This window comes from Uloborus diversus, chromosome 9, assembly GCF_026930045.1.
Source record: "Uloborus diversus isolate 005 chromosome 9, Udiv.v.3.1, whole genome shotgun sequence".
NCBI lineage: Eukaryota > Metazoa > Arthropoda > Arachnida > Araneae > Uloboridae > Uloborus > Uloborus diversus.
The window spans coordinates 92862688-92874765 of NC_072739.1; the positions used below are offsets into that span (position 1 = coordinate 92862688).

The following is a 12078-nucleotide window of genomic DNA, read 5'->3' on the forward strand; positions in this document are numbered from 1 at the left end:
AATAAAAAACCAAAAGAAAGTTCTAACGCTTTCGAGGACTGCTAACAGGAAATGATTCTAACACTTGAATGAAAAAGCAAAAAAAAGAAAAAAAGAGCTAGACTGAGAGAGATTTTTTTTTTTCGCTATCTTTATGTTATAATCTACGAAGCACAAGAAACATTTTTATTAAGGTTCTTTTGGTGACTAATAAAAGCTGCTTATCGAGTATTCAAGAAAATAATGACAGATATTTTTAGTAGCGTTTTGAATGATGGAAATTTCACGATAGTAACGGTAAACGAGAACTAGAAGACTAACGGTTACTGTGAAAAGCAATAAATGCATTTTTAAACACTTAACTATGTTTGAAAGCCCTAAAAGCTACAAAGTGATCAAAAGCTGTACTTACTTGTAATTTCGGATAATTAATCCTAGAAAAGTTGGGTTTTAATCCAATAGTGTACTTCATTCAATGTGAAAGACACACAAACGCAATCATCATTTGTCCGCCATATTGAGGTGGTTGAATGTATGTCTAAGGCAAAAAGCGCATGCGCAATGAGTCTTTCTGTGATTGCATGATGTTCTGGCTCCTCTGCTCTATTTTCTAGCCTGTGATGCACCTTCAGGCACTATGCTTTCACCTTGGAGGGAATATTTTCACTCGTCTGGAACCCCTGCTTTTAACAGTGTAGGTAGGCTTTTATTTAAAAATGTTTCTAAATCATGCAATACCGCAGCATCTACTAGAGCTACTAATACTATCTCTTGCCCCAAAACAGAGGAGAGGTTACCATTTGTACAGGTTATCTCCAAAATTTTTAATTATGTTACCAACACCCAAGTTTTGGTTTTTTGTGGGTGTTCTGAAAGATTACTAACGTATACTTTGTTCTTGGTCTGAAGAAATGCTCTGATAATTTTTTTCTGTATGATAAAAAATAAAGAAACTACTACAAATTATTATGCACTAAAAGAACTTATTTTATGAGATGAGTTCAATTTATTACTTTGTTCTTAATCAAAACCATTAAAAAAATAGTGTTGCAGACTTGTGAAAATTACTCGTCATTGAAAAAACAGCAAATTTTGTTTCTGAAATAGAATTTGTTCAACATAACTGTACCATGTGATTTTGCTTTAGTATTTGTATTACTACAGGTGCTATTGGTTGGTCATAAATTAAAAAATAAATAAGTATTAATTTAAAAAAATTTAAAAAATCCGAAGATATTAATAAATAAATAAATTTAAAAAATAAATAATAATAATAATAGTATTAAAATTATTGAAACTGGTTCAATGTGCCCAGCGGTCCAACGAGCCCCATTGCCTCCTGCTTCAAAAATATTGTATTAAAATTGCGAAATAATGAACAAAAGATAAAAATGAAGAAGAAAAAATCATTTGGTAATTTTTAAAAAATGAAAAAAAGAGGATGTTTTTTTGAAGAATTTTTAATTTCTACAAAGATAGTAACAAAATAACACTAACAAGAATTGAATAACGCTGAAAACATTAGACAAGATCCCAATGGATTATAATAACAAAATGCCACGGATAACGAAATGATCTAACAAAACGTGATGCTTACGCTCAGCGTATGAAAGGTGACATAAATGCAATAAAGACAAAAATGTGATACAAAATTCGAAAACAGTACCGATTGAACTCAAGACTTTAATAATGCATGAAATTTATGGTTGCATTGAATGTACGATTTTATTTATTATAGTTGGAAAAATTATATTCTTTAACAATTACGAAAATACCCCAATAATTTCTTTATAAAAAATTTTCAAAATAAATTTTGTTGCTTTATTGGTTTTCAAAATAGTTGCATTTTTACTGAGAGAAATCAAAACATTTAGACATAAATAACGTATGATTGTTATAGTCTGGCTCTGATAAGCTGACTTCCGATCAGCTGACTTGATCGATTCCATTTGTTAAAATAGGGTCGAATAATAATTGTGATAACGATTATTTCCATTGCGCCAATTTGAGAATGTTTCCCCTTTCAAGCCAAATATACATGAGCGTGTCTAAGAATAAGCATCAAGTTACCAGAGCCACCCTATGCAGTTGTTTGTCCGGGGTGGCCAGGTCGATGATGCGTCGGACTTGTAATCAAAGTTGTCCGGGGTTCGGTGCCGGCCGATCGAAGATTATCCGTGTTCGTTAATGGCGATTGGGCACGTTAAATATGTCATGATCATAAAGTCCTTGCAAGTGAATCAATACCTTCGGGGGTGCCGGACCAGGAGTTGCTCGGCTTCTGGTCGGCATTAAAAAAAAAAAAAAAGCTGTCTTCAGGGCCCCAACCAACTGGTAAAACCACAAATAGTGGTAGTACCGGCACACTGGGGTGTGATATGTGATATAGAGCTGTTTAAGACCGAAAGCCTAATCACATCTGAGTGCTGATTGTTAACTCAACCTTATTTTATCACATGAGTGTAAAGGTTTTTTCGTAGCCTTAAAATTACCGCATATTCGTAAATGTTCTGTGTAGTTCTCACTAATTTTTGCATACATTACACTTGAAATATGTGATCAAAATTTCTCTTCTACCAGACTCTGTAGATGTGAAGCAAGTGATGGGAAGTTTCAAACTTATTGAGTTTTATATTATGCCTAATACTGTTGCTGCTAAACACTTAAAAATACTTCGGATCTGAACATCTTAGCTTGTCATTAAATGGCGGCATTAGTGAAGACTTAAGAAGAAATATAAAGTCGAAAAGGGAAGTTCTTTTAACTCGACTTCTCTTCAAAAATCTTGAACTTCGTATCATACGCAGGCTATTGGTTTTCATTACTAACTGTAAGATATCTTCAAAATTAAATGTTATTTAAATTGTGTTTGGTTATCATATTAGTTAACTCAAAACTTTACACCCTAAGCATTTTATATAGGGTATCAAAAATTTAGTGTTTTAAAATTTGATTTCAATAATCCCTAATTTATAATTTAATTTCTAAATTTTAAATTAGGGTCTCCTGATTTTTTACGGTATATTTTATGGTTAAAACCAAGACACAGACAGCTAAATCATTGTTCCCCTGTGTAATAAAAAACGCGTCTTTCATTGCTTGAAAGGTAGAAAACAACAGTCAGGGTGAAAATGAAGACAGCGGTTAACAATGAAGGGAATTTGGCGTGTATCCCGTTTATGCGGTGAAATTAAATTGCTTGTTTAACTAATTTCTAACCAGCGTTGAAAACCGTATCATTTCCCGTTCACTTTCTGTGGATGGTCACGTGGCTGTGGTCAGAAACACTTTCAGCCTAAGTGTTTACTCTAGTTATCTTGCTCTGAATTTCAGTTATGTGACATATAACATTATTGTAACAGTCAAATGAGTTTTAACACACAATATCGAAAATGTTTGCTTTGTACATCAAACAACTTGAATAGTTGCTGTATACTTTGTTCATATTTCCTGCGCATTAATGGAATGATTTCAATCAATTAAACTTGATGATTGTGCGGCGCAACTGCTGACAAAACGTTATCAGCTTTGGCTTTTTATTTCTAACCTTGAACCTCAAACTAGAAAGAGTTTATTTACTTTTTCGAAAACTTTATCCCCAACGAGGCGACAAGTTTCTTTGGAAGTTCCAGGCTTATCATTGGCTCTCTTCAAATTTTTCATTTGAGGTACCGTACCGATTCTTGTCGTCGGATACAATCCGTTGAACCTTGTCACAGAATGGTAGTTTTGAGCAAAATTGTTCTAGTAACATAACTAGACACTCATTGGATTTCCCTCAATGAACTGTTCTGTGAGAATGAAACGAGTTCCAAATGGGTGACACGATGAACATTCCATCCTCGTCACCTTCACCATAATTCCTTCACCAAGACGGAAGAATTGCAGAAACCCAGGGAATGTTTAGCAGCCTTTCTCCAATGAATTCATCCAGTTTTTGTTGTTGACCGTTATGCTGATGGGTTTTTCTCCGTTCTTGACGGGCTTTTCCGTCATTGCCGAGTTCTCGTAGCAAGTGAACGTTTTCACGTTGGACCGACGGCGGATGACGTCAGACAAAGATATCCACGGTGCCTCGAAGAAGAGGTGAAGTATGTATGAGACGACGTAAGTAGCAGCAGCGTACGACAGCACCACGTAGAACTGAAAAGAAAAAGAACGAATTTTTAAGAATTAAAAATTCTAGCATCTTAAAAACACAGTTGACATCCGCATTTAGATGAAATGCTTGTAGTGAAAAGGAGAAGCATTTCATCATTTCATTTCAGAAAGCATAAGATAACATTTCATTTTCAGTGTAGTGTAGTTAGTAGCTGCTGCATAATTTTACGAACGTAATGTCAAAAGCTGTTCAAAACGGAGAGACGCTGTAGTGATTTTTTATTGTAGAGAGTTTGCGTTTCCTAACTTTTCTCCATTACAATATGGATTTGAATCATGTTGACAATGTCTAACGTTCTTTCTGGATAACCCTAACGTTCTGGAGATGACTGCCCTAATAGCACAATGACTAAAATGATACCTTACGGCTCCTTCACACGAGGCAACTCAGTTGAATCAACTTCCGAACCGATGGTTAGCAGGATGTGTAACTAGGTAGAAAAGTGAAGGACTCGTCTGGCATCCTTCACACGGCAGTCAATTTATCAGGCACATATGCTGCTACCATTCTCATTCCGATAAGATGAATCAACTTTTTAGTTGAGTCAACTCTGTTCAGTTTTAACAGCATTGTGGAGCAGCTCATCGAACAAATTTGGCTTATTGGAAGAAATGTTGACTCAACTAAATTGCCTCGTGTGAACACAACGGAAAACGCCAGTCAATTAGTGACAGGCAACTTTTTTCGAAAAGTTGATTCAACCAATCACCTTGTGCGTAGGAGGCCTTATGGTTCCAAAAGGATCTCCACTGCGTGATGGTCACGAAACGTCACTCTAAAGATTTCAACATGTTGCAGAAATTTACGAATCTCACTAATTGGCGAAGTCTTCATAGTGTGACAAAGTGACCAGTCTCAAGTTAACTGCTGACAACGTCACAGTGAAGCTAAATGAAGCATGCTATAAATGTGTCACAGCGTGTCTCTCGCGAGACGTCACGTTTCTGTCACTTTGTGACTCGTAGTGACTTCCCAGGACGTGTACTGTTAAACTGTTATCAGGGTGGTAGCGCCATCTCCCAATAGTCGATTGAGCAATCAACATTCCATGATGCCCGTCTACAAGGTGTCCATTGTCAAATTGCGGTCACTTGCGTGGCGTCGAAAGTTTGCTAATTCAAAAAAGGCAAAGTGTCTCTATGTTGAAAACAAATAACATAAAATGAAGGATTCCTCGGAGACAGCAAAGTTTACAATAGAATATGACATGAATGACGCTTCTCAGACATCACTGTATGTGAAGGATATGGAAATATATTGTTAAGTTATCGTAACCAGAAGTGATTTTGTTGGTATGTTAAGGAATGAACTTGAGCTTGTACGTTACTGTACGTTAGTTCTCCACGGTAATGGCTTGTATGATTTTGAACATACTTTACTGTCTGTTTTCCTTAGCTGAGACCCTCCGCCAATTTGCGCATGCGTCAGGTCTGTTCTGATTTCACCAAAATAGGAAGGGAAACCCGGAAGTAAAAGGTGCAAAATGACGTGTTCAGCAGTTCTTCCAAATAGTGTCGAAAAAACACAGGTGCGAGTGGAAAGTGCCCATCCTCAACCAGTCGCCGCTTTTTAAAATGGAATCTATCCCGAGTGCTATTTTTCGCTTTCGAGAACGGACAGTAACTGTTTGTATTGAAAAAAAAAATATATATATATATATAACTTACAATTTCGAGTTGCGAGATGAACATGTGCGACTTTCTGAACCCGTTGAGCATGGTGATTATTGGCACGTGCATGGCGTACGCTATGAACGTCAGTCTGGCCAAGAAGCAGAAAGGCCGCCAGCTGAGGAGGGCCGTCAGGCCGCCTGGAAGAGAGAGAATTAACTTTATCCCAAATCCACATTACAGAAATTTCACTTTCGCTTTCTAACCACTGATTTGTGAAATATATAACATAAAAGTACATTTAAAAAAAAAGATTGCTTTTATGGTTAATTTTCTGTACTTCAGAGCCAGAAGGACGAAAGTCACGCTGAAAATTTTACAGGAGAGAGGAAAAACTTTTTTCTGGCGTATGCAAAGGATGAGACGCGCGCTCTTTTAACCCTGTTAAAAAAATTGAAACGGTTTTTTTTAAAAAAGAATTACGTTTACATGGCTCGATATGGAATAGGTTTCTACATACAATGCACTAATAAACGGAAAATCGCAGTTTTGTACTCTATATCAGCTAAACTTCATGTTAGGTGGACCACTCCCATTTAAAGGTAAACTCTCCTGGTTTCACAGGGACTAAACTGGGATCTTTATGTGAATGTCACTGTTAAGACAGACAATAGATTGCAGAAATTTACGAATATCAGTCCATGGTGACGTCGCAAAGTGACTTCTCTATAACGTCACGAAGTGAATAGTCACAAATTGTTGCAGCGACGTGTACAGTGAAGTCACATGAAACATGTGTCACAAAAAGTTTCACGCGTGATCCTTTGAAAAGTCACAATTGTATCACTTTTTTCCACATTGACAGTACGCCATTATGACTCGCAGTGACGTTCCTGTAACTTTGCCGGAGCATGTTGTGCTATCACGAACCACAGACCATTCCGAGTATACTCGAATTTTTCCACCGAGAAGGCTAAGTGTAGACATAATACAAAAACAAAATAAACTGAACAATTTTTTTTTTTCCAAAATAAAAATAAACCTTGACAGCCCAATAACTTTGCACAACATGGCACTTCAACGTAAATTCAAAAAACAAAAAAATATTTTCGCCCTTAATATTCACAAAGTTTAGACTTTTGAGAATAAGTTTCTAAGAGGATTTATGGAAATAAAAATTATTTTTGGTGTTAACTTAGCTAAAATAAACTCTTTTGCTCTACATATATACCTGACAAACGAGCATCTCGAAGGTTCTGTAAGCCTATTGTGTACTTGTTGTTGTACTACTACCTATTGTTGTATTTTTTCGGTGTTAAATTCAAATTTTTAATATAAAATGGATAAATGAAGTCAAAAAGGAAGTAATTTGCATCCAGATGAACAAAGAAAGTGCCAACAAACGAGATCAAGAACGTATCAAACGCTCCGAGGTACGAGCTTCCGAAGCTTCAAAAGAAAACAGAACTGCTTTTATGGCTGAAAGATCCGCCAAAAATGTAGATTTTCAGGTAGAAGAAGGAACATTGTGTAAGGCAAGGATGACTGATTGAAAAAATGTACGTATAACATACCATCAAACCACTCAGACTACCCGAAATGAGACTGCAAACTTTCAACTTGTTTTTCTCGAAACTAGTTTTGCGGTACGGTTGACAAGATATCTCAAGTTCTAATGCACCGATTTACTTGAAATTTGGTACAGACTTTTTTAATACTATCAAAATTGTCTCCGCGTAGGGATTTTTGTAATTCTGTATTTCATTATTAAAAAAAGTTCTAAAAAGGATCCAAAAACTAAACTTTTGTTTCAAAAAGACGCCATTTTGTGCAACAATTGTTATTTTCTAACCGGTTACATCCAGATAATTCTACATCCTTGTTTATTGAGAATTAACCTTGACTTCATGTTTCAGATCACCGGGAATATTGGAATCGCGTCAACCAGGAGACCTCCTTTTTTTTTTAAGAGTCTCCACTTTGCCAGCCTCCACCAACTTAAATTTTTATTTTCTTTTAACTATTATGCATTTTTATACTTTTAAAATACCAACAAAAAAAAACTGATAAAAACGGGTAGTGAAAATAGCTACTTTTTTTTCTATTACGCCCGTAAAATTACCTTAAATTCAAGCCTCTAGACTAGAGTACCCCCTTAAGAAGACACAAAAGACTTTAATCGATATATTACTTAATCATCGAAATCTCCCAGAGTTGATGTCAAAGTGCTTGGCGAACTTGAGCCACCCTAAACTCTGCTCTTTCACATTTGCAAAGGGTACTATGTCATCAAATGGTCCTATCGTTTGCGAAGTAATCAAATATGAAGTGATATGTGAAATAAATATTTATTTAAATAAAAAAAAGTGTTTTAACAAAAAAAAATTTGTTAAAAGCATGTTTTGTAATAAAAAAAATCTCACTATTCCATGGAAAACATTGATACTTTTGCAGATACTATTTGCTAAATAGTCCAACTTTTTTCATCATTTTTTATTCATATTATGCAGTTAAATTAGTTTTTCTAAAACTGATGCAAAAATATTTTTTGATCGTGTTAAAACTTTTAAACATTTGCTTTGGCAGTTTTATTTTGCATTATCCAGAATACTCTTCCCTTGTTTGAAGTACATGCATGTTTTATTTTCTTGAATGTTTACTCTGAGTACTTTTTTACCTTTATATCACCCCAACCTAGGGTGATAAAGTTGTAATCCCCTCAGGGAGGACATATTTGTAATCCCCCCCCCCTTATCCTAAGTCTCTTAAAAATTTGTTTCAAATACTTTTCTTTATATTTTGATGTCATTATTAATTGTAGATTTTTCTTGAAGGTTAAAACCTAGAAGCTGAAAATTTTAACTGTTACGGCCCTTTTATTCCTTATGGTGGCAGCACCACACCCACTCCATGTTACACTTCAGAGAACAACCCAAATAACATTCTGGACTACCGCCAAAACGGTTAAGAAGATTGGCTTTTAATGTCCATGGACATTCGAAAGTAAAACTAGTATATAATAAAAATTTATGTGCAATAAGTAATACTAGCGACGTTTAGTGCCTTTCAACCTCATACGTTACCGTTATCCCTTAGAGGCATTACATAAATATATTTTCTGTTCACTTTCAGGAAAAGACTAGCTTTTTACTTTTAAAATAATCATACATTTGCAATTACCTATTGAGAATATTCCACAGATACTATTGCCAAACGAAAATGGATAAATATGCATAATTATTCTTTAAGCAAATACTGTAGCTAAGAGGCTGGCGAAAATATTTCTGCAGCGATGAAAAAAGAAAAGCAACTAAAATAGCCGAAAATGTATAACATTGAATAAAATCGGAACCAGGAATTAACAGTACACCAAAAGAGGCACCGTGCAACCCATTCGTGATCGGCGAAACGCACAAGGACCATTCTATGTGACGGAACGGGACATTTGGAGTAGTTTTGTCAGCATATTTTGTTGTATAATACAAACAAAACAAGCTAGAAATTTTATTTTTGATAGCAGCAGTAAGGAATTGCCGTAAGTATCACGAGAGCATTAAAATTTATTGTTTTCAAATAAAATAATTGAAGAGTATGCAATAAAATGCCCGTGAAGGAACGGGACTCCTTTTGTCCCGCTCTGTCACAGGCATTATATTGCATAATGTTCAATTATTTTTTTTCAAACTGACAAACTTTTGATGTTCTACATAGTTCTTATGACAAATCTTTACTGTTGCTATCAAAAATACAATTTCTAGCTTGTTTTGTTTGCATTTATGAACCAAATTTAGTGGCAAAACTACTTTAAATGATCCGTTCCGTCACATGGAATGGCCCACAACTCACAACAAAGTCGAGAATGAACGTTTGAAATTTCCATTGTGTGTTAAGCTTTTAAATAGCATTAAAGCATTGAAATGGCAATTTGTTCTAATATTTGAACATTAAGAACTTCACTTCGTTTGATTATTAATTTTACTCAATTACATGTGTAGTTTGATCGTTTTTGATATTTTGAGTACTTCGGTCCCCAGATGATCAGCTATCTTGTGTACTTATAATTGGCTTAACAGGCTAAGCCGTTTTGGATCGTGAAAATATGGATGCCTAATGGCGCGGAATGTGCCATTGAAGTTTTTAGGAAACGGGAGAGAGTGTTTTAAGTCGTATTTTCTGTTTTGGGGTTCACATTCTGGGAGGTGGTATTCCGTAGCATTTGAGGAGGGACGCTATTACTTTTTGGAGGGAGGTAGGGAATCCCTGATTAAGAGACTGAGTTTTTCAAGTGGGAACCGAAGCGCCAGGACATGATCAAAAGATGTACTCTACCAATCTATGGCATTTATGCCTGAACAACGGTTGTTGTTCGGACCCATAAAAATCGAGTCTTTTGCTCTACCACCTGGGAGGCAGGTTGTCTATGGTTTGAGCATTAGATTGAATGAGTAATAAATATTACCTGCGTGACCCGTCATGCAGGCGGTCGTGAGCCAGGAGAGGAAGGCCATCTCTGCAACTTTGGAGAAGGCGGAGTACACCGCAGCCACCATCGGGCTGGGCAGGTACCCGCTGCGCCACTCGTGGACGGTGCACAGGGCAGCTATGAATCCCGAGGTGGTGGTCACCCACAGTATCCAAGACATTTTCTGAAACGAAAGATCTTCGGTGAGTTTAATACAGTGACAGCAGCACTTATTTTCCCGAGGGTTTAATTTTCGCGAACCCGTCATAATTGCGAAAATACTAGCCTCCTGAAATATTTTTTCGCGGCTGATTTCTCAACCTTCGATAACGCTCATATGAAAATCACAAAATTTTCAACTTGCGAAATAAGCGATATTTTCATTTTCACGAAAATATGTGCTTTTCTATTTAAAATAAGTAACGTCGAAGAAATTATGAAAGGAAGTCTGTGGCGATTCAGAGTCCAAGGGACCCCATAGTACCTACAGCCTTGACATTTGGTACAAAATTACTTCAAGCCAAGAGGGTCTGCACCTGGGATTTTTTATTTTTTATTTCGAATTAGTTTTTTTACAATTTATTTTTAAGCTAAAATTTCACGTAAATTGCCTATTAAAGGGATAAATTATTTCCCACACCATTAACGTTCTATGTCGTTCAAAAGAGTTTTTTTTTTTTCTGCATCAAATAGATCTTGTTCCAACTTTCTCAACTAATTAGAACAGCATATATAAGGGTTTCTATCTTCATAGAAAATCTGAGGCTCATCTGAATTCAAATCCTTAAATAAAGAGCAAAATATATACTAGAGACCGCGAATTTGAAAGCGACTTTTCAAACGTACAAAACGGCCGTTTTGCAATGCTCAGGAGCCCCTTAGCACCTATAGCTCTGCAAGTTAGTACAAATTAGTTTAAAACCCGTGAAAGGAGTGTTTTTTGTTCCGAACGGAATCCGTAACGCGTTTTTAATCCGATTCTTTTTAACAGACGATTTAAATCTTCTTTGTGAACCGAATAAGATTGCGATTGCGAGGCAATCTTCGGGGGTTGGTGAGCGTTAGCGATCAGATGCAGAGCCACTTAGTCCAGTAAATGAAATATGTTATTAAACGATCATTCGGAGAGCATTCAGGGTGTTTCAGAAAGATCTCCTCAACTTTGAAATGGTGTCACACGAAAAACACAGTTAAAGGCAGTAAAACAGTGAGAGACAGAAAGTGAAACAAGATTCCTGTTGGAAAGACACGTCTGGAATTTGTTATACACTGTTTTTGAAAAATATTTCAAAATTGGGGGGGAAATCAGAGTCAAACACGGATTTAGCTTCTGGATTTGGATGGGGTCATTAGCATAAAGATGGTCAAAAGATAACTTTCGAGCACAAAAAGAATATTTGTCAAAATCTTTCGAAATATAAGTCCTTAAAATACAGCCTTAGACAACATTTGGTGGCTTAAGAGGGGTCATGACCCAAACGCCCTTTCCCCCTGCGTGCCTTGTAGATCCGCGTCTGGTCAGAGTGCGCTAGTCACAGATCGGTGTCTCTTTAAACAGTGTAGGAAAGTGGGTTAAGTGAAAATAACACAAATCACATTACACTTGTTTTCATATGACCACTTTCCACAGCAGTATCATGACGCTATCAAAGAGTTAATTTCGAAGTCACACGTTCTACAGAAACGGAAGCACCTGCTACAAAATCATTGCAACGGGATTTCGAGCTTGATCCTTTGGTTGCATTATGTTACTGTTGTGAAAAGTGATCAAATCGAATCAGAAAGCAATAAAAACTTTACAGCTCGTGCGTTCTCGCTGATCGTACCCATTGCAAAATGGTGTGGTCAGTTTCCGCTTTTCGTTC

At 36.2% G+C, this 12078-nt stretch overlaps 1 protein-coding gene across 1 annotated transcript in view; it reads right to left on the reverse strand.

Annotated features, from left to right (window-relative positions):
- Nucleotides 1-1123: 1123 nt before the first annotated feature.
- LOC129229247 (nose resistant to fluoxetine protein 6-like) overlaps nt 1124-12078 on the reverse strand; it is a 39656-nt gene continuing 28701 nt past the window's right edge. The window contains exons 11-13 of the mRNA XM_054863513.1: nt 10211-10397; nt 5809-5951; nt 1124-4122 (exon numbers count right to left, since the gene is read on the reverse strand). Of these exons, the coding sequence (XP_054719488.1) occupies nt 3883-4122; nt 5809-5951; nt 10211-10397 (570 nt within the window). The 3' untranslated portion in view covers nt 1124-3882. The remainder of the gene's footprint in view (nt 4123-5808; nt 5952-10210; nt 10398-12078) is intronic.